At 42.7% G+C, this 23,353-nt stretch overlaps 1 protein-coding gene across 1 annotated transcript in view; it reads left to right on the top strand.

The window, feature by feature from the left end:
* Window positions 1-319: 319 nt before the first annotated feature.
* The window catches only part of LOC120737845 (nuclear factor of activated T-cells, cytoplasmic 3-like), a 29,194-nt gene continuing 6,160 nt past the window's right edge, over window positions 320-23,353 (top strand). The window contains exons 1-8 of the mRNA XM_040038738.1: window positions 320-908; window positions 9,511-10,189; window positions 11,661-12,059; window positions 12,143-12,302; window positions 18,807-19,006; window positions 20,845-21,017; window positions 21,191-21,331; window positions 21,437-21,492. Of these exons, the coding sequence (XP_039894672.1) occupies window positions 836-908; window positions 9,511-10,189; window positions 11,661-12,059; window positions 12,143-12,302; window positions 18,807-19,006; window positions 20,845-21,017; window positions 21,191-21,331; window positions 21,437-21,492 (1,881 nt within the window). The 5' untranslated portion in view covers window positions 320-835. The remainder of the gene's footprint in view (window positions 909-9,510; window positions 10,190-11,660; window positions 12,060-12,142; window positions 12,303-18,806; window positions 19,007-20,844; window positions 21,018-21,190; window positions 21,332-21,436; window positions 21,493-23,353) is intronic.

Here is a 23,353-nt window from a genome sequence, read left to right as displayed (position 1 = left end):
ACTCCATCCCTCTGCATGTTGTCCTGCACTACATCATCGAACCTCTGAGGTCTTCCTTCTTTTCCTTCCTCCTTCATTACTTTGGATGCTTGACCCCATCCAAATGGGAATCCCCTCCCATCACACACAGCACCACTTCATATGCTTCTCTGCTACTCCTGACTTCCTCATGCAGTACCACAGTTAAAAAAAATAAATAAATAGATAAATAAAAATACATTCTTTTAAATTGTTAAATAAATGGTACAATAAAGTTTTTTGTTTTCAGGGTTAACTTCCTGTTTGATACTTGCCACACCCATCTATGACATGCCACACCAAGATATCACAGCTAAGGTTTATTTAGAAAAAATAAACAAACATAAAAAGTAAACAACGTTTAGATCGAACTCTTTATTTCCACTTTTGGCAGCATATAAACCCTGCCCATTTTCACTTTTGGCTGAATGGGACCGTTTTCAAAAAGCCCCGGTCACGCGTAAACACGACGTATTGGGGTTTCCGAGGCGGCCGTGAAGGCAGCAAACGGATCAAGCTGGAGGAGCGTAAAAAGTGAACGCGAGCAGGAGCCGCGAGGACAACAAGTTAGCGCGGATAATGGGACCATTGTGCTCCAGCAAGGCAGACCGCAGGCGTGTTTACTGAGCCGTCACATGCCGCCGGCCAACTTTTAGCTCGGATTCTGTCGTCGTTTCGTTCGGCGGGTCAGTTAAAAACAGAGTTCTGCTTTCAGTCGGATGTCAGTGAGTGAGACAGGTCACTTTTAAAGACAGGCAGGCAGACAGGTCGGCTGCACGGCTTCCGCTGGGGGACATTTTCGGCTCTGTTCACTTCAATGTCCACAGTAAACTGCGCGGAGGAGCTGGACTTCAGACTCATCTTTGAGGACGACGGCAGGCAAACGGCAGGTACGTGTCATTTTCTCGACGTTAGTTAGCAATTTGTCGGCGGCGTCAAGCTAGAGCTAAAGGGGGCGCCACCGGAGGTGAACGGCTTTGGCCTTCAAAATAAAACACGGCACGAAACTGGACTGAGACTTTTGAAGCTGCCGCAAAACTTGTGTCAGATGTTCATTTTTATTTTGTGGTGAATATTTCTAGATTTTTTTTCCCCGCTGGGTTCCCCATAAGGTTTAAATCAGTATAATCAAGCCATTACATTACATTTTTAAATAAATGTTCCACCAGTGGCAAGTAGACATTGGACTATCTGAGATGTTCTTTTACATTTCCTTAAAATGTTAGCCAAATATATACAATTCCTTTTCCTATAAAGTACTCTACTCATTTGAAATAGTCTCAAAACATATTCATTGTTTAAAATGTTAAAATGCTAAAATAGAAATATGAGCATGACTGGCACAGTTTTATCTCCATGCACTGTTTTATGGTGTAATAATAAACAGCTTTGTAATAATCTACTAAATTTACTGTGTAAACTGTAGCCGTTTGTCTAAATGACAGATTTAATGACCTGTAGCTGTTTGTCTAATGACAAGGATTACAGTTCCCGTATTTCAAGCAGCTACGACAGTGATTAATGATTATTTTAGTCAGTAATCAGTTTATAATCCGAAAACAGTCCAGAAACACGTCACCATAGTCGAATACTTTGCGCGAATTTACTTTGAAAATCCCGACCGGATGTTGTGATTTTGTGTTTTGGTCGACGTGACACATCAGCTGTCTGCTGATAAATGTGGATCAGGAGGTGAATAGAGGGCCAAACCAGCTTCTTCACTTCCTGCCTGACTTATTGATAGACTTACTGATCAATCAGCAGATCAATGATGTCTGAACTGAAAACCATTAACAGATATTTTAACGTTTACGTCATCTGACCTTTACTGCAAAAGCTCTTAATGTTGGCTTTTTTTAAACATCTTATCTTCATTTTATTTTTCAATAAATCAGTTTATGGAAAATAAGATTCAGAAAATAGGAGAAAAAAATCACAGAAACCTCACTTTACCCCAGACTTCAGCATAAAAGTCAAAAATATTAACTTTGTTCAAACTTGATTTGGAAAAAAAAAAGGTAATCAGTTGACTCATCAAATAGCCAATGGGCAAACATTTATAACACATCGAAGTAAGAGGAAGTTGTAGTTTTGAATTAATGTCCACGAATAGCAACGTATGTGGCGTGTTGGTGGCTTTAAGTCTTGTGTGTGTAACCCGAAATCTATCGGGTGGTTTCCTGCTTTTTAAAAATTTACTCCCCACCAATCATGTTGGAAGGAAAATCACCAGATTGTCATTTTAAAAACCAAAATACAAAGGGAGGGTTTAATTCACTCATGCATAAAATACATTTGTTTATCAAACGGTCAGAAATAACAGGAAGATGCTTTTCACTATGATAACAAAGACGTCGCCCAAAAACTCTGATTTAAATGGAAAAACCCCTGACTAAGAAGTCTCTTTGCAACGTTCCGGAAATTGAGAATTAGTCGTATTTTTAGTTTCTCGTGGCTGATATACTCATAACAGCATGCTGTTTAAATGCTTGGTTACTGAGGGGCAACCAATCAGAAAGGGGACTGGAATACACTTTACTTCTGTATGGCATCTGTCATAGAAATAGATGATGCTAGATATTGCAGCGCCTTTAGGCGACTGTTGTTGTGATTTGGCACTGTATAAATAAAATTGAATTTAATTGGATAAAATGTGAAAGAATACAACAGACGGAGCGTAGACTAAAGCTGTCTAATATGTCTAACAGTTGAAGAAAGTACGCTTTGTTTGGGTTTCTCCAACTTCATTTATTAAGAGTCTGTAGCTATAGCTCCACAAACGCATTGCCTGTGACAGCCCTGATATAAAATAAAAAATTATAACCAACTTCCTTTCATAGAATAACATAAAAAGATTGTATTGAAGTTCTACTGATGCACAGCTGCTGTAGTAGAGTCCAAGAATAAAAGCATGAAGCTGGAACGAAGCAGAAGAGGTCACTTTAAATTGTCATATTTTTCAAACATTTATGCATTTGTTTGCATTTGATGCACCATAGACGAGATATTTTCAGGCCTCATACTCATACCTGTGCAGAAAAGCCTGCGTGACGTGCTGTCGGTACTTCTGATTTTTATCATCAGCTAAAAGCACCTAACTGGCATTTTTCTGCATTGCAACAAGCTTCAAACCTGCCTTTGTCTCCATGTCAGTTTCACACTGTCAGCAGGTCAAGTTAGGAGTGATGTTTGTTTTCAGAGGGCTGGGTCTTCAGCTGGCTCAGCTTCTGCCTTCATGCTATAACTTTGATTATCTGCTTGCTGATGCGCTGACGCCGTTTCCTGATCTGAGTGTTTTCTGTGTTTGATGTTTAACCTGCTGGAGGTCCCACCCTCTCGTTTTTCTTTATCAATAGTTCAAGCTTTCTGAAGGTCTAAATTGGCTCTTCAGACACTTTACTAGGAGCCTGTTTCAAAAATACCTGTGTCTTTAGTTAAATCTATGAAAAGTGTCAAAAGAAGAATCCATTCTTAATTAAGGGAAGCAGGAGGAAAGGCTGAGGTATGAAACGTATACAAGAATTGGACTGAAATGGGTCTGATGGAGCGATGGATCCAGATCCAGTATAGATGGAGGAGGTCAGGAGAGAGGTCCAACAGTGAGGCTCCAGCCTGTGAGACACGGTGGAGGCTCGGTCATGGTTTCAGCCAGTGCTGTCGGAGATCTTTGTTAAAACTGATGAAAGTCAGATTTGATCCACTGTACAGTAACATCTGCGTCTCATTTGGATATTAGGTTTGTTCTTAGTTGACATCACCTGTGCTAAATCCAAAGTGTTTCCACATAATGGCCGATTCTGCTTTTAGAAACAAGCTGTTTTCCTTCTGCTGTGCCAGACGTTTGCTCTTTGTTTCAGCCGTCTGTTATTGGTTGTGTGTCTGTCGTTCAATGTAGTGTCGTTTCTGTTGGCGGAGTGTTTTCCGTATCATAACTGAGGTTAATGATAATATATTAATTAGGGCTGCCACAAACGATTGTTTTGATAGTCGACTAGTCACCGATTATTTTTGCGATTAGTCGACTAATCAGATCATCATCCATTGGACGTAAACGTACAGCTTATTGCACCAGCAGCATCTGCTCTTATATAACTATCATTAGCTTACAGCTGTAAGTGTTAAAGGTATGTGCTAACTAACAATAAAGACAAGATGATAGTTTGTTAAATTTTAATGAAATCTGCAGATTGTTTCGGTGAAGTTTAATAAACTCCTTCTATCTAAAATATAACAGGACACCGGAGTAAATTCTGGAGCATCTCACACTTCTGATGATCAGCTGTCTGCTTGACGTTTATTCAGCTGTGTAAAAACTATAACTTTAATCTCAGCCAAACCGATTTACTCAGGAACAAATAAAACACAAAAAAAAGCCAAACAATAACATGTTTAAGTTATCTAAGTGACTCATATATCATGTTTAACCTGAGTAGCGAAAGACGGCGGTGGGTTTGAAAACGATTTGCCGGGAGTCCGGTGTTCTCACGGCTCTAGTTAGCCTAGCCCCCGGCTAGCTATCGAGCTAGTGGGTAACAGACGTCTCCGAAAACGTCGGAGTGCTTTTGAAAATATGTGGTGTCTTGATAAACTGAGCAGATATTTGAGGTTTACACAGCTACATTCTCGCCTGGAAATATGTTAAACATTTATTATGTGACCCAGAAAGAATAATAAGAGTAATATTAAAACTAACTAGCTGCCGCCATTGTTGGAAACTGAGCTGGGCTGCGCTATGAATTCTGGGACACAGCTTCTTCTTCTTCGGGGTTTAACGGCAGCTGGCATCCTTGTACATGCAGTGCTGCCATCTTCTGTTTCAGTCCGTTATTACACTCTTAAATCCTGCTACTTATTCCTGCGTCTTTTGTGATCTTACAAAGCTTCAAACGACGCGTCGACTATTAAATCAGTCGTCGACAATTTTGATAGTCGACGTAGTCGTGACTAGTCTACTAATCGTGGCAGCCCTAATATTAATAACATATTATTGATCAACCTCGTCTTGTGGACGGAGGTTCTCAGATGTTTGGTCTGTTTTTGGCATCTTCTTCCTGCTGTTCGATGGCGTTTGCGGTGGACCCTCAGCAGGAGCTTTGGGAGAACACGGGGATCGTTTTTAGCTGAAAGAATTTGGACCATTTTTCACTCTGTGGTTTCTCAGAGTTTGTTTGAAGGAGTATTTTGAGCCAATAATGACTAATGAAGACAAAGCTGTGGTTTGCTCCTGACAAATTTTGTCCTACTATTATATGTAATAACACTTTATTATTTCCCACCAGTCGGTTCTTACTTTGACAGTTTTATATCAGACTGCTGACACAGTAAACTAAAGTAAATCCTTGGACTTGGTGGAATAATCAGTTGTGATTTTGAGCAGATGTGATGTTATTGGCAGCTCATAGGTCATGAAATTAAAGTTGAGACACTTGTTTGTAGATGGACAGAAAAACAGCGAGCAGCTATTTTTATACTCTTTCATCGGTTCTTTAGTCAAACAGACACTGAAGGAATCGTCTGCACCTCTGAAAAGTTTTCACTGGTTTCTCTTTAATTCTTGACGCTTCTTTCAGCTGTTCTGAATGTCCTGCAGGCTGACTTTGAAAGACTGGCAGATAAGCAGCTTCAGCAGCTCTGATGGATGAATGGATGCATAGACTGTGAGGTGATTAGATGTGCAGATAGATTACGGACAGGTCAGCAGATGGCTACTGCAGATGTGTTCGTTGTCTGCATGTGCTTCAGGCAGCGTGCTGCCGTGCATCACTGCTGGCAGGTTTTACTTCCTGGTTTGCTTGTTTTTTTTTTGGTTTTTTTTTTTTTAACCGCTCTGTGACACCCAGCTGCTGGCGGGTATCACCTCCTCCCCCTCTGTCTGCACTCAAACGGGGTAACTGTTGCATCAGATCTCATTTATTTCTACTCAGCGAGTGGAGCTACTGAAGCAGATCACAGTTGGAGCTTTCATGCCTTTTTTGCATACACACTGCAAGGTGTGTGTGTGTGTGGGTGGGTGGGTGAAGGGGGGGTATTAATAGTAGTGTTGTAGTGGGGCGTGTGTGCAGCTGTGTGAATGCATTTACTCAACTGTTGGAGATAATCTGTCACCATAATTACCTCGGTGCAAGTCGAGTCGGACCGAGACGGCGTTACTGAAAATAGCTGAATAATGCATCACGAATACGCGTCGTCACAGACACTATACAGCAAATAGTAAACAATCAGCAGGCAGACAGGAAGTGGTTCTCCTCTGGAGGTTGTTTGGTTGGTTTGGGATTTCATAAAACTTTTTTTAAACCACATTCAGTATCAGTTCCCTTATCGGATCTCATTTTTGGGCATCTAAAAAAGTATAAATAACCACAAATCGGAGTGTCAGTGTGTCAGGACCTCTGTGGTCACACAAGATGCTCATTTCCATCTCTCACAGACCTTTGTGGTTTATTGCCAACTTTAATTTGATCAAAAAAATAAAAATATTCCGGATTATACTACAGGGTGGGCCATTTATATGGATACACCGTAATAACATGGGAATGGTTGGTGATATTAAAGTCCTGTTTGTGGCACATTAGTATATGTGAGGGTGCAAACTCCTCAAGGTGGGTGGTGACCATGGTGGGTAGAGAAGGACCGATCCGATATTGCGTATCGGCATCGGCCCGATACTGACCTAAATTACTGGATCGGATATCGGAGAGAAATAAAAAATGTAATCCGATCCATTAAATATCAAAAAAGAACCTCACAAAACTTGCAACACGGTGTAACTCGTAACAGCAGTGTGGTCACGTGATAGAGCGGCTGTGTGTGTTTGTAGCCTCAAACCAGCATTTCATCTCCGAGGATCAGAGAAGTAAAGCAAGTGTGTAAGTTCATCTCTGAGTGTTTGTAAAGCTTAACAACCGATATATGGAGCGACTGCCTCTCCTGCTGCTACTTCAATCATGAAACTGATCAATGATCAGCTGATCAGCTTTTCTGTCGCGAGTCCGTCTCTCTTGTTTGTTTTTGGCCCCCTTTGCACCAGAAAGAGGAAACCAGCGGCTGAACAACAGCAGCACGTTTAAGCTTGATAAGCTGTTGTTAGAATTTATTTAATATTACTTTCTACACCAGGATCTTTTTCTACAGCTGACGGCTGGTAACTGTGCAGGGGCGGATCTAGCAAAGTTTAGCCAGGGGGGCCGATAGGGCATTAACAGGGAAAAGGGGGCACAAAGACATACTTTTCTTTCTTATTCTCATTTAAAATGTCGAGCTTTTAATAAATAATTATCCAAACTCTGACACCCAAAGTTTTAATCTGATGTAAAATGTATAGAAGTCCATTACTGTATATAGTAACTGTTAAGTCTAATATACCCTAGTAAGCTATAGTACTTTTTCCATCTGTGCAGTCTGCAGTTCTGTTGAAGGAAGATGTTGAATCTATTTAATTATTCTTGAAAAATAATTTATTTCTGTGCATTTTTTTCACACTGCATCAAATTAAAGTTGATTATGTCGATTAAGCATCATGAGGTGGGGGGTGGGGGAAATGCTCTTTAACTTCTTACATTCAAAGTCCAGACAGAACCTCACATAGCTGCAACAGACATTCCTCCACAAATGGTGACGTAGTTGATGCAGGATCGTGATTTCACCGCAAAATGACCAACCTGGCAACCTTGCTTTTATGTATAAGAGGCCAGTTGGCAACCAGATTAGTCCACGACCTAGTTGCAAAGAGACACGTTGTAGATGAGTTGTGCTTATTGGTGCATACTGACTCAGATTTATTGCCATGTGTCAGCAATCTGCCTGCATTTATATATAAGATCCAAATGATTTGCAGACCTTTTCCAATCTGTCTGAGATGTATTGCAGTCAATCTGAGTTGAACCACAGATGCCCAGAAACAGGTTGCCTCTCATCAGGCAACCTGTGCGATCACTGCAGAGGGTGAGAGTACGGCACGCTCAGCTTCTGAGTGAAAGGTTGGTCCTTGCAGCTCTTTCTAATCGGTCTCTGTTTAAGGATGGGAATTGAAAACCGGCGCCACTTGAGAAATGCCTCCACGGTTTTTTCACATCTGAAATGCTTTTCTATGCGACACAGGATCGACTTCCAGGAGTGTATTTGAAGCTGAAGCAGTTGCATGGACACTGAAGGTCTGTGAGGTATATCTAAATAATACACCTCGCAGATTCATTGTGATACTAATGTCATTATTAGGATTAGTATCAATAAAACCTTATCGATTTTTATCCCTGTTTCCGCCAGCAAAGACATTCAGTCAACCACCAACATTTTTGCGTAGCTGCAAGGAGGTTGCTCTTCTATCTTTACTCCGGTGTGGCTCAGCCAATAAGCACCAAGTTTGTTTTGTGCTTTGCTCCCTGTTGGCTAGATTGCTAGCTTCAAAGTGTTCCCATCTGTTTCGTTTATTGACAGCTTGAAAGGCCAAAATTGATCAAGAACTTTAAATGATAAAAATTTGCAAAGCGCAGTGGTTCCCAAACTGTCAGGGAACTGCAGCGGGGCTAAAAGTACTACATTAAAAAGAAAAACTTGAAAATTTCTGCTTTGAATTAAATATAAAATTGCTGTTAAATGATTGCATTAAAAAAAGTAGCAGAACCAATGAAACAAAGCAATGAGAGTTTTAAAAAATGACGTTATTCATCACTTTTGTACCTTTTTTTTGATCCTGAAATCATGACTCATCTCATCGTTGGTGAGAGAACTGAAATGAAGTCGAAGCTTCAATCAAGCAAATGAACAGAAGATCAAAATGAATCGACAGAGGAGGAGGAAATGCGTCACGGCGGGCTGATGTGGTGATCACAGTTGTGATAATTGGGCTGAAACAATGTTTTATCACATTCTGTTTTGTTGTAGTGATCTTTACACACGTTGGTTTCTTTTTGCCTTTTTTGGAGGTTTTTATGTCGAATGATGTAATGACAGGAAGTCAGCCTGCATCAAACATGTAAAATACTCAATCAAAGATGTTGAAATTGTGAAACTGTGTGCAAGAGCAAAACTGAAGCTTAATCATGTTGCTGTTACATCTGTAGCCAAATGACATGACAGTCATTTTTACATTAAATGATAACATATCGACGAGTGTTTTTCAGCCTCAAAGCAGCACCTCGGGGATGTGACTGCACACATAATATCTAAACTCTGAGTAATCTATACGTGCCAAACACTCATTTCCCAGTACGGCCCTCAGATAAGATATCTAATTCTTTGCTCTATGAAGGTCACATTCTTGGGATGTGAGGATGGTGTTGTTTTTGAAATCCTGTTAAACTCTGCAGGAAACCCTGTGCACTTTATTTCCTCACCGCTTTCCTGCAGGTTCTCTCCCGGCGACTGATGAATATTACCTGTCAGGTGCAGTCGTCTGCTGCAGGACAGCTACACCATAAAAAGAAAACCACACATTTGCAATGCAAATGATCTCCTGCCTGATTTACATGTTGTTTTCTTTACTCCGCTTCGCAGGTCCAGATCTCGATGTGAGGACGTTTCCCTCCTCCGCGCAGGCTCTGGTCGAGCAGCCCTTCATCCAGGAGCTGCAGAGTTCCCCCTCATGTTTCACCTCAGACCCACATGTTGGATTCCAACTTCAGGGGCCCCAGTACGGTGCCCAGGTGAACCCCAGAGCCTTTGACTGCCCCAGCATTCAGATTACCTCCATTGCTCCAAACAACCATTTGGAGCCCGACAGTAGCCAGGATGTTTTGGCAGTGGGCGGGGCAGAGGGGGGTTACAGCGATGCATCCTGGTCCAGAGACCAGCTGTACCTCTCTCTGGAGCCCCGCTACCGGGATCCGGCTCTGTGCCCGAGCCCGTGCAGCAGCCTCTCCTCCAGGAGCTGGATCTCCGACCTCTCCTCTTGTGAGTCTTTCTCGCATACCTACGATGATGTGGAGGGGGAGCTACCTGATGCCGCCCGCCTCGCTATGGGTTCCCCCCTCGGCTCGCCTTTTGGTTCTCCGGGCTGTGGGGGCGGAGCCTTTGGGGTAGAGCTGTGGCAGCAGAAGTACCAGCATCCTTTGGCCTTCAACCCGGCGCTCTCGCCCCATCAGTCACCTCGCCAGTCGCCCCGCCAGTCACCGTGCCACTCTCCTCGCACCAGCGTGACAGACGAGAGTTGGCTCAACCGCCGGCCCACTTCCAGGTAGATATCGCCATGGAGACCAGATGTCTTAATTTGGTTCATTTCAACCATTTCAAGATAAAATCACAACAGGACCCTTAAGTAATCGATACTCTTTTTTTTGTTTAAGATCTAAAAAATTTAAAAAATAAACATATTATTATATATTAATAAATAATGAACTCCTAATAATTAATTGAATAGAGTTGTGATTAAAGGTGTGAATTTTGAGAAGCGCTTGTTTAGCGAGTCAGGGGACGTTGCATTACTTTGCAGGTGGGTTTAGGTTTATTAAACATAAAAAGTGTTTAATATATGGAAGGAAACACTGCCTAAACCAGGGGTCGGCAACCCGCGGCTCTTTAGTCCTTATAGTGCGGCTCCGCGTGGTTTGGGAAAATAAATTAAAGTATTTAGCTGAAGTGTATTTTATGCATGTTATTTCTTTTTTTAACTTGTAGTTCTAAATTGGAAGATTATTGTGATATTGACATATAAAAAATAAAATTATATTTTATTATTTTTTCATCGCTCAAAATAAGCGTCACACGCGTGGAAGCCGGTGTACCCGCCGAAACGCCTGCATTTATCGAGACTTTCGACCCCAGGTAGGCCAATTATGGATCTTCGGATCCACATTATGTCAGCAGCTCCACCGTGAACTATGTTAAAACAAACGCCGCTCACGCCTCACAGACGACAGCTTACAGTCCTGTAGAGATGAAAGTGACTTCGTACAGCCCCGACCTGCAGACGCTGTGCGCAGAGGTTCAGGAGCAGAAGTCCCGTTGTAAACATATCACGGCAGACCCCACGATGTTTGCATGAACACACTTTTCACACACAGTTGCTGACGCACACAGCCGGCTGTAGCTTTGCAGCTCACAGCCCGACACACACCAACACAACAGCATAGATCGCACAGACGTTAAGGCGGCGAGGCGTGATTGCGGGTGCTGCTCAGGTGCGTCCGCCTCCCCTGCAGCAGCGCTGCAGACCACGCCCCGCCACACACATTAACCAGGTAAAATACATATTTAGGCAGAATTTTGTAAATATCTATTTTTCATTTCTTTAGCAGCAAAGTGCTTTTTTTCAGTTATTTTTATAAGTCAGGTCAAGGCTCCAAAAGCCCAAAGGCGATATAACAGTTTTTGTTTGCTGGATCATTTTAGTTCAGCTTTGCTTTTGTTATATTTCTTTAAGAGTTCAAAATGTGTTAATTACATAAATAAAATGTAATTTTCTCTGTAGCACTTCATGGATTTCATAAGCAACACACTGTAGTTGTTCACACAAAGCATAAAGGTAAAAACAATATATACAGTGTTATCTTCATTTTAGGTGTCACAAAGTATTTGCAGCTCCCAGAGTTTTCTTTTGCGTGGAAACCGGCTCCAAATGGCTCTTTGGGTCTTAAAGGTTGTGACCCCTGGCCTAAACACATTCAGATGTGCATGTCTGAGTCGTTGATCCCGCTCTGCTTTCTCAGGCCGTCATCCAGGCCAACCTCCCCCTGTGGTAAGAGACGCCACTCCAGCGCCGACCCTCATGCCCGCTCTCCGTCCCCTCACCACTCACCCAGCCCCACACCAGGCGCCTCCCCACGGGGCAGCGTGACAGATGAAACCTGGGTGGGAAGCCCTGCCGGCGCCCTCGGACCCCTCCTCATGTGCGGATTCCCTGAGCTGGACGTTCCCTCAAAGACTAGGAGGACGTCGGGGAGCCAGTTGGTCCTCCTGGCAGGTCAAGTAGACGCCAGTCTGGAGTCCTTCCAGGATCCTCCCGCAGAAGAGGGGCGGGAACAAGAGGGCCTGGCCGAGCTCTTCCTTCAGGTGCCCTCCCACTTTACCTGGAACAAACCCAAACCCGGAAACGCCCCTCTGTTCAGGTGGGCCTTACAGCATTCAGCAAATAGATTTGGGTGTAGTTCGGTTACTAGCTGATGATCACATCTGTTTTCTCTGCCTTCAGGACCTTATCGCCCCCTCCTTTGGACTGGCCTCTGCCCAGCCAGTATGACCAGTGCGAGCTGAAGGTGGAGGTCCAGCCCAAGTCCTACCACAGGGCGCATTACGAGACGGAGGGCAGCCGCGGATCCATCAAGGCAGCTGCTGGACATCCTATCGTTAAGGTGCGTCCTCACTATCAGTTTGATATTAACCTTTTTTGTCACTGAGTTTATGTTTAATCTAAGCTTGTTCTCGATTTACTTTAAGGTGAGTTACCTTGGCACTGACTTAATATGTGAGATTCAAGGGTATTATAGAAATAAACTGAAATGATATTGGAGTCTTTAAACTAATAAACAATAGAATAAGGACACTCGGGGCACTGGTGCAAAAGTTGCCTGTGTCACCATCCACCTGTCAGAGGCCACGCCCCTAATAATGCAAATTTTAAGGCTTCACACAGTTTAACCCTTTAGAGCCGGTCGGAGCGGGAACGCTCTGTTTTGCGTAACTATTTTTAAATCCTGGTAGCTCTGCAACCACGTAAGCTAGCGCAATAATTTTTTTTGCATATGAAACCGGAGGAGTTGTACTTGCATCTGATGCCATCAGCTTGTCCTCGGTCACAGTTTCCTTCCAAATATAGCTTTGCAAAAACTGCATAAAAAGCGCTTGCAGGAACAAAAACATAATATTCCAGAAACACGCTTTGCCAATCCGATCAGCTGTTCATAACACTTCCTACGTTGGAATAGACGTCAGCGCGAACTTTTGCATGTCCGCCATTACCTGCCCGAAACCGGAAGTGACGTCATTTTCGCGGAAATGTGGTGTTTTTTTTTTTTTTTACCATCAGGGCCTCAGGGCCTATACTGGTATTTTTAAAAGTTATCTTTGACTTTATGACTTTCTGTGTCGTTTCTGGGATGCTGAGGACTCATATTGCACTGCTGGAAATAGTTAATTTTGATACATATGCTGCTTTTTGCAAATTTGCAGTATAATATTTATTTTCGTTTTTCCTGCAGTGTATAAAAATTGGTGTATTTCAAAAATAAAACTATGAAGACACTCAAAATAAATTTCCTGTGGTGGGAAACTATTTTGTGCAACTTTTTTGTATTTACAGTTTTGAGGGATAAGCCTCTTAAATTTCTCTAACTAGAAATATATGTTAAAAAAAGCAAAAACGATTTTCAATTTTTTTGTAGTTTATTGCACTTTTTTGCAATTTATGTAATTACTATGCACTTAATGAATACATATTATTAAAATCTGGGCTATAATTGTTGTATTGATGTATAGCAACTTGAAATGCTCCCAAAAATGGCTCCACAGCATGTAAAAATATAATATAAGCTCTGGCGGACTTGGTTCTATGGTAGGTCTTAAAGGGTTAAACAGGTGAGTCGTTATGAAGGGTGAAATTATCTTTAAAGACCAAAACACCTTTTTCCCCCTGTTTCATGCTATAAACGTGTTTAATACTGCTGTAACAATTTAACATGGGAGTCTATGGGGACGTCTGACGCCTCTAGTGGACATCAGAGGAACTGCAGCTTTGACTTCGTTTTTTGTTTAGGCTGTGGTAAGTTTAGGTTTCTGAAAATGAAAACAGTTCAGGTAGATGAAAACAAGCTTCTGTGCCTGCTCGTTCAGTTTTTGGTACTCTTTAAACAGTTAAGTGTGAGTCTGTGGCATGAATAATAATTTTAATAAAAAGCTGAAAGCATCGAGCCTGTGGTGACCCACGGGAGATGAAATCACAGGTCGACTGAGGTTGCGTGCTTTGCCGATGTGTCGAGTGAGCGGCCCCGCGGAGCCTGTGGATCAGACAACAGAGGCGGCCTGAGACAAGTAAAGCCTCCATCAAGGCCTCGCATGTAACGGACACCAGCAGGGCTATTCTGGGTGGCACATTCTCAGGCCGCCGCCAAGGCTAGAAAAGCTTCCTGCTGCAAGACGTGCTAAAACTCGCAGTGTTTACTGTCGAGAAAAAGGACAACAGGTCACACAGGAAGCAGATAATCACACTCAGGGCTGCTGTTTAATTTGTGAAATCTACAAAGGACGACAGAGCTAGGGCTGTTCTTCAAATTCTCTTTATGTCTATATTTCCTCTCATCTTTCTTAAGATGAATGAGGGTAGAAACTAAATGGTACAGTGACCCCTATCTTTATGATAAAGCAAATACTTAACAAGACAATATTAAAAGTTAAAAGTCTTTATAAAAGGATAAGGCAGCTCACTATGCAGATGATTTCTTAACTGCAGGTGAAGTCTGTAAATGTCACGATCAGTCGGGCCGTTTTCATTTTTTCATTTCCTCGTCCTCTAAGAGATCCCAGCATTTCCCAGGATCCCTTTCCCGGTTTTTAAACCTGTTCCAGTTTAAATGCTGAATCATATGCAACCAATCATCATCAGAACTTTTCATGGCGAGACCTTTTATTGGGAAAGGATCTGCATTTCGACCTGTAATTACAGGTGTGTAATTACAGTAGGTCTAATAAACGAGTCGTATTCTCAGTTACATGTCAGAGTCAAAACAAGAGAAAGGACCACACTACTGTGGGCTACACTCAGGTGCCCCACCACACCCACCTGTTTTTGTTTCATTTATTTATGTTTAACTGTCAAGACAGAGTTGTTTTTATTTACAAGTTTATTTGAAGCAGTCGCTAATTTAGTGACTTTTGTTATAAGTCTGTAGCTCTCGTCCTGTTAAAACAGTTTCTAGTGTTTGCTTTCATTTATGGTTATGACACGGGCTTTTTGTTTGGACTTTTTATATAACAATTGGAGGTATAAATGTAAGCCAGGCTTGCCTGTCCAAAGGTCAAAAACACACACAACACCTCAATCAATCAATCAAGGCTTTATTCGCCACGTGCAGGTTGCCCTGCAGTGCCCTCTAATACTCGCTAAGAAGGAAATTTGCAAGAGATTAAAATAGTAACTGTTAGATTTCTCTTTCAGTTCTCCTTCTTTTCCTTCTGCTAATGTGACCACAGTCGTTTTCTCTCCGTCTCAAACATGCTTCATGTGTTCACTCCAGCTTTATTTATGGCCGGGAGCTTTTCAGTTCAGATATCACACTTTTGCTTTGCGATAAGCTTTTTAATATCAACACCCTTCCTGAGGACGTGTGACACCAATGATCAAGGCCACTTACAGCTGAACATGCACATAATGCTGCCTCCTCCGTGTTCGGAGGATATTGTCATCAGGCCTCTCCTCCTCTGTAGGTTTCTCTTCCCGTCTTTCCTGTACAAGTTATTCCTGGTTTCATCTGTCCAGATGTTTTTGTGTTGTTGTTTTTCTACCTTTCAAGACAAATATCACAAATTGCTTTGCAACAAAATGCTAAAAAACAAATGCTTTGTCTCCTTTAGCTCTCAGCCTTGATGCACAGGCCCTGATCACATGACCTTAGGTCACGATGTAAATGGCCTGTATTTGTATAGTGCTTTACTAGTCCCTAAGGACCCCAAAGTGCTTTACATATCCAGTCATCCACACATTCACACACTGGTGATGGCAGCTACATTGTAGCCACAGCCACCCTGGGGCGCACTGACAGAGGCGAGGCTGCCGGACACTGGCGCCACCGGGCCCTCTGACCACCACCAGTAGGCAACGGGTGAAGTGTCTTGCCCAAGGACACAACGACCGAGACTGTCGGAGCCGGGGCTCGAACCGGCAACCTTCCGACTACAAGACGACCTGCCAACTCTTGAGCCACGATCGCCCCAGTACGTTGGTAGTTGTCTGTGCAGAGCTCTGAAAGTCAAAACTAGAATCTTAAACTCTCTGATGTAGAACAAATCAATCAATTCTTCCAGAAAATGTGGCAAGAGGACCAAGAGTTCCCATTACATTATATTCACATATCAATAATGTCACACGTGCAGCATATTTCCAACTCCGTAATATCAATCGCCTCCGCCCTTTCCTCACTCCTCATGCCACTGCCATTCTCGTCCATAATCTTGTTATCTCTCGAATTGACTACTGTAACTCACTATTATTTGGCCTTACACAAAAATCTATTAACAAGCTCCAACGTGTCCAGAACTCTGCTGCCCGTATTATTACTAGGACTTCCTCTACCCACCACATCTCCCCAATCCTGAAGCAGCTTCACTGGCTCCCGGTTAAATTTCGCATCCATTTTAAAATAATCCTCTATACATTTAAGGCTATTCATTCTCTCTCTCCACCATACCTCTCCGATTTAGCACAGATGAACTTCCCATCCCGGTGCCTCAGATCTTCATCTTCTCTTTCTCTCTCTGTTCCTTCCGCTCGTCTGATTACAATGGGGGGCGGGGCTTTTAGTTGCTCTGCCCCTCGACTTTGGAATTCCTTACCCTGACCTCAGAAATATTAGTTCATTCCCTCTTTTTAAGTCCACCCTCAAAACTCATCTGTTTAAAATTGCTTATGTTTAAACCTCTGTATGCTCCTAACTTTTATCTGTTATTCTTTTTATTGTGTATATTTCCAGTTTCTGTGTTTTTATCTGTTGTACAGTGTCCTTGGGTGCTTTGAAAGGCGCTATTTTTAAATAAAATGTATTATTATTATTATTATTATTATTATTATTATTACCACCCTTGGACACAAACAGACTACTTTGTTTTTTCAATCGAGAAAAGTCTCAGCGATCTAAGTTTTAGTAGAATCTAAGCAAGATCTGTAACATCCTGGGGCTTAACAGGATGTCATCAGCATAGAAGTGACGAGAACCTCGAGAGGAGAACCTCTCCAAAGCAGAGCCTGATACACCCACCCAGTATCTCCACCTGTCGAGCATAATGTGATGGTCACCAGTGTCACAGGTAGAGCTCAGGTCCAACATTAGCAGGAGTAACTGGAAGCTCTCGAAACTTTACAAAACCAGAAAGAGGTTTTTGAACAAAGATGCAGGCAGATGTTTCCAGTTGAGTAAAGAAATGGATACAAATCTTTCCAAAATAACAGCCGAGCTGGAGTAAGAACAGCTGGCAGGCAGGAAGATGCTGAAGGAGAAAAAACATTTCTCGCATTCAGTGTTGGTCAAGTTACTTGAAAAAAGTAATCAGTAACTAATTACTGATTACTTCCCCAAGAAACTAATCCCGTTACTTTACTGATTACTTATTTTCAAAAGTAATTAATTACTTAGTTACTTAGTTACTTTTTAAAAACACGATTTACAACCTGAAGAGGTGATAAAGCGATAGATCTTTCAGCCCAATTCTACTTTTTCTGCATAATCATCATACAAAATGTAATCAGATGGAAAAGTTTCTTTTTTTTTTTTTTAAACTTGTTTTATTAGTTTTAATCTTTTAACTTTATGCATCAAGCAAAAATTTAATTATCTGCAACATTCTCTGACTGGAAGAAATTAGTTTAACATTTAAACCTATTTTCTGCACATTCAGCACATAAAATATATTTTTTTTTGTGTTTACACTCAGTCTTTCAAATAGATGCAAGTAAAACACAGCAGAAAATAAATAAAGTCAAAGACTCAGCGGTCCTGTTGCTCTATTTTCACCTGTAAAGCAGGAGTGGGGCAGGCGGAGGTTTACCCTGGTGCAGGTGTGCCGCGGTCAGTGGAAGAATCCGCGAGTTTCTCTGTGAGGTTCCCATTACGTCGTAGCTACTCGGTGCTTGTTGGAAGTTTAGGGGTTTTGTCGCTGTAAAAAGAAGTTTTCTTCCCACGCACAGCGGACACTAATGTTTTTGTCACTTTTTATGGAATCAAACTCAAAGTAAGGTCAGTACTTCCACGCTTTAAACGCTGCACGCTCATACTCTCTCCCACACTCGATATATGAGCCATTGTTGATCTGCACACAGCTGTTGTCACTAACGGCGCACTCGCTTACGTCACTGTCATGAGACATTCTCGCAAAAAATCACGGTTTTAGTAACGCAGTAACGCAGCGTTCCTACAGGGAAAGTAACGGTAATCTAATTACCGTTTTTGCAATAGTAATCCCTTACTTTACTCGTTACTTGAAAAAAGTAATCAGATCACAGTACTGCCCATCTCTGCTCGCATTACAGGAAATTTCCAAATAATGTCCTGGGAATAAGCTCCTCTCTGAAACCAGTTAACCAGCCTAGTGATGGCCTCCCTCACTTCATCTCTTTGGACCTCATGCTGAGAGTGAACGGCTAACACATGGAATCACCTCCAAGTCTTTTATCTGCTTAAGTTCTCCTGGATATTATTTGGATAATATTTAGGAAGTAGGCTTCACCAGACCATGAAACTTACTTCTGAGCCTCTGAAAATGGGCCCTCTGTATAAAAGCGACAGTACTTCCTAAACAGCTGATGCAGGACTTTTGTTTGGTGGTAAAAATGCATCATTGTCCAAAAACCATCAAACCATTTCTTTAAATAAAGGTCTGACCACTTGCGTCTATCCCTCAGGTGGCCTTCATGCTAAACTACACATCTGTGTTTTTCCCCATAAAAAAATTCCCTGCACTGATCCGGCCAGCACGAAATGAATCATTGTAAAACTGTACTGATTTCCTGTGAGATATCACATGTCGGCTTCACATCCAACAGTTTAAAGTAATTTGGAGTCCAGAGCGTGACGTTTCAGGTTGCAGTGGTGTCGAGGTGTTCGTCAGGATGAGCAGCTGCTTATCAGCTCGTCTTTCTTCCTTTCCTGTAGTTGCACGGATGCAGCGAGCAGCGGGTCGGTCTGGTGCTGTTCATCGGCACCGCGGACGACCGATACATTCGTCCTCACCCCTTCTACCAGGTCCACCGAGTGACGGGGAAGACGGTCACCACCATGTGTCAGGAGAAAATTATGGATTCCATCAAAGTGCTGGAGATCCCTCTGCTTCCAGAGAACGACATGTCTGCCAGGTAACGATCACGAACCCTATAAGCCATGCACCGTCACTCAGGTGCTCCTCATATTGTTTCAGCACAGAGAAGAGCTTTGAATGTCCTTCAAGGAGCCTGAAGAAAGACGATCAAATCAAATATTGACTTTTAAACTTGCTGCTTCTCCATGTATATTTCTGTTTTCTGATTTTTCCTAACAACGTGTAAAGAACGGGCAGGTGTTGTTACGTTCCCCTGAGGGGTCTAGGTGGTGAGGGGGAAGTAACAAAAAGTGTCCGGGTCAGAAAAAGGAGTCAAGGAGGCAAAAGGGTTAAATTAAAGAGTTTTATTAAAGTAGCTCAGCTAAAAGAGACGGATAAGCCGCTATCACCATTTAAGGAAACAAACTTTCCACCTACCAGACACCATAGCAACGGTTAGGCATCGCCTGTGGAAGCTGCCAACCCCATCTCAATGGGTTCAAAATACTGACTGAGGGTGGCCCCAGACCTTCAAAACAATGTCCCATGTGATAGCCAGGGCTTTTTTTGAGCCTCACATGTGGAGCAGGCAGTCAGAAGACCTTACTGGAACAGTTTTCAGGTGTTTCTTCAGGACAGGGGTACAGGCAAGTTTGTTAGTAAGGGGTGCAGGTCTGAGTGGTGGTTCTATACACGATCTGTCCCCCTGCAAGTCATTTTGAGGACCCGAGAAATGGTCAACCAGCGGCAGCTTAGGGTTAGTTGACCTCTTACACTGACTACATGACACTACTAAGCAATTATGGTGTCTCAATACTTTTGCACAGCATATCAAACCATTTACATACAGCTGCTAATTATACTTAATGCTCAGCTACCCACACCCTGGGTAGCTGAGTCTTTATCACGTTCCCAATGATATCGATCTTCACACCAGCCTCGCTGCCAGAAAACCTTTCATGTTACTGTTTTTTCTTCATCTGAGCAACAAAACACGGTAACAATTTCCCCAAAAATGATCGAAATGATCCCAAAACTGGAGAGAGCAATTTTACTTTGAACACAAAGACGGAAACACTCAGGACGTTTGTTCTGAAGGTGTTTCGTGACTGAGGCATCTACGAGGTTTCGAGCCCTCCTTTTAGAGGAGGGGAAATTACAAAGATCAGCTGTTTGTGACAAGAAATAACATCGATAAGAACTCAGCATGGTTTTAAAAACATACAAATACACGGCCGCTGTCTCTTTAGGCTTAACGAAGGTCAGGAAGCCAGATTAGAAAGCGCAGCAAAAAATAAAGAGCTGTGGTACAGAGTCTAGACACACTGTAGAGGAGGCAGGAAGCATGTAAATAATGTCACCGTAATCTCAAACATTTAAAGAAGGAAGCATGTACGTAAGGCGATAACGTTAGTCTGCTGCTTGTTTGCAGGCAGCGTGAGTGAGCTTTAAGTGGTCATGGCCACAGGATGGCTTTGCTGTGAGCTCAATTATTCAGTAACTAGTAGTAGTACTAGCCATATATGGTGGTGTTGGGTTAGAGCTGTGAATAAGGACCTTGTGTTCACAAAACGGTTTGTACAGATCCTTGAGGCCTTTTGTTCTCGCGTCAGCAACTTTCAGCCACGCTGTGGTTTTCAGGCACGTCAGGCTCATTTAACAAAACTCTAATAAGCGGAGGTGTTTGTAGTCAGATGGGTCGCTCCTCTGTGGATCTTGTTTCACCAGTTTCTCGCTCCCACACTTCAGCTTCATACCTTGCACAGTCTTCTCTGCAGCTGGCAGGAATGTGGACCTGAACCACAGTGCACACTGTGCGAGCTCTGGTCCACGTGTGGACAGGTAGTTAGCAGTTGAGACGATGCGTTCTGATAAACGGTGCCTTTTTTCTCGTAGCATCGACTGCGCCGGCATCCTGAAGCTGCGTAACGCCGACATCGAGCTGAAGAAAGGAGAGACGGACATCGGGCGGAAGAACACGAGGGTGCGGGTGGTGTTCAGGGTCGCCATCCCTCAGCCGGACGGCCAGATTCTGTGGCTGCAGACGGCGTCGATTCCCGTGGAGTGCTGTGAGTCTCGCAAACAGGAAGCTTGTGTTCCTTTAAAGCACGATCGTAGAAGAAGACGCAGAGGCAAAAATATACTGCATGTTTGTTAATGCTCGAGTTACCTTCTCCGTTCTGTTTCCTCTGCAGCACAGAGATCTGTAATAAAGTCCTAAAATAAACCTGTTGCTTTTCAGCCCAGCGCTCAGGTCAGGAGCTCCCTCAGGTGGACAGCTTCAGTCCAGCCAGCGGCTCCGTGGAGGGAGGAGAGGAGCTGCTCATCAGCGGACCCAACATTTCTGCTCAGTCCAGGGTTGTTTTCATGGAGAGAGGGCCCGGTAAGATCGCCTTATTAATTTACTGCAGCTTTAATAAGGTTACATAAACTTCTGTGAGCCTGATGATTTGTCTGAAGGTCTAACTCGTGTGTTTTGTCCCCTCAGATGGAAGATCGCTGTGGGAAACCGATGCCAGAGTCGTGCCTGAAAAATGCAGCGGAGTAAGTACGAGGAGTGATGGTGATGCAGCACACAGACGGAGAAAGAGTGAACGATTTAAGGATCCAAAACTTTTTGTTCTCCCTCGAGTTTCAAAATGAGCTCCAACTCGAGCAGCTGTTGCAGTAAATCACTGCAAACGCTCATCGAGGCAGCGTCGGCATCTTTGAGACACGGGAAAACCAAAAAGTTTACATTTATTTCTTTTTTTCCTCAAACAAAAACTGAACTCTTCATGTTTCAGTTCAGTTACCATCCTGACTTCCAGTGATGATAAAAACAAAGTGACTGGGTTCTCAAAACAATGTTCTTGTTCTGACTTGTGCGGTAAATCAAGCGCACCCTCCCATATACAGCTGTACGCTTTGACTCCGCTCTGAAGGCTCAAGTTCACTCTGAGTTTGTTCAGCTGGATCTGAGATTGGGACGGATGAGCAACGTTTCGACAGGAAGGATCAGTAATGTTTGCAGATGTCTGAGCGTCTCTCGCTCAGTCAGCTTTAGGCAGAGCTCAGCTGAAATGTTTGTTGGCTCCAATCAATCAGTCCAATTTTATTTGTCAAAAGTCCTTGACATAGAGCAGGAGGTATTTACTAATTGGGAAGTTGGTGGTTTGATCCCGTCTGCACGGTGAGATGCTAACCCCAAGTTGCTCTCCGATGCGTCCACTGGAGTGTGACTGTTAGAAGCACAGAAGAAAATGAGTGTATGAGTCAGTGAACGATATGGGCTCAAATTGTGGTCATAAATATTTTGTACTTGTAAATCAGGATTTGTAAGTGTAAAAAGAATTTGTGTGTGTGTGTAAAACAGATTTGTGTGTGGACTTAGCCAAAAAATACGTGAGAAAGTCTGCACTCAAGTTTCAAGTTACAAGTACGAATTTTGACCCTATTTTTCTCCCTTTCATCTGATTGGCCAATGTCATGTCAATCACAAATTTAACTATCCAATCAGAGAACAGATGGGTTTGGCTGTCGGAGGGGCGCTTTTTTGAACTGCAGGTCCTTGAAGGGTGATACAGTTTGAAGCTGGAGGACCTCTATATAAATATCCGATAGCAGCTAGGTCCCCTAACTTTCAGCAGCTGTTGAAAGGATAAAGTTGTGGTATATCAGTGGTTAGAAACACCATTATTACTTTAGCATTAGTTTAACACAAAGTCAGGGCTGACCCGGGACCATGGCTATGAGTCACAGTGCGCAGCATAAAAGTCCTTTCACATCGGACGCAGGATGTGCTGCTAATGCTAACTGCTAACTAAAAGCAAAGGATCCAGAATTTGTTGCTGGCTGCTGGGCTCTGTGGGTTTTTGCAGCAGCTCTACCTGTACTAGATGCACCTGCTCCTTGTCGTTTCTATCTCTGACTTCATGTCCTCTACAAGAGTTTCTGGTTTTTTTGCTGGTTCTTCAAATGTTCAATAAAAACATGTATGCTAATTCATAACGAAGAAAGCTTTGTGAGTATCCCCACTAGTGAAGACTGTCATTTCCACAACACATTTATTCCCTTCAAGGACCTGAAGCTCCATAAAGCACCCCTCCAATAGCCAAACCCATCTGTTTTCTGATTGGATAGTTAAATTTGTGATTGACATGACATTGGCCAATCAGATGAAAGGAAGAAAAATAGGGTCAAAATTCGTACTTGTAACTTGAAACTTGAGTGCAGAGTTTCACACATATTTTTTGGCTAAGTCCACACAAATCTGTTTTACACTTACAAAACTGATTTACAAGTACAAAATATTTATGACCACAATTTGAGCCCATAGAACGAGGCATGTTGTGTAAGGCGCTCAGTGCTCAGGTAGAGTAGGAAAGTGCTGTATGAGAACCAGCCCATGTACATTCACAGACGA

Source organism: Simochromis diagramma, unplaced genomic scaffold, assembly GCF_900408965.1.
Source record: "Simochromis diagramma unplaced genomic scaffold, fSimDia1.1 OVJJ01000366.1, whole genome shotgun sequence".
Taxonomy (NCBI): domain Eukaryota; kingdom Metazoa; phylum Chordata; class Actinopteri; order Cichliformes; family Cichlidae; genus Simochromis; species Simochromis diagramma.
Note: the sequence above shows the minus strand (reverse complement) of the source record. Positions and strands in the feature narration are given on the sequence as shown.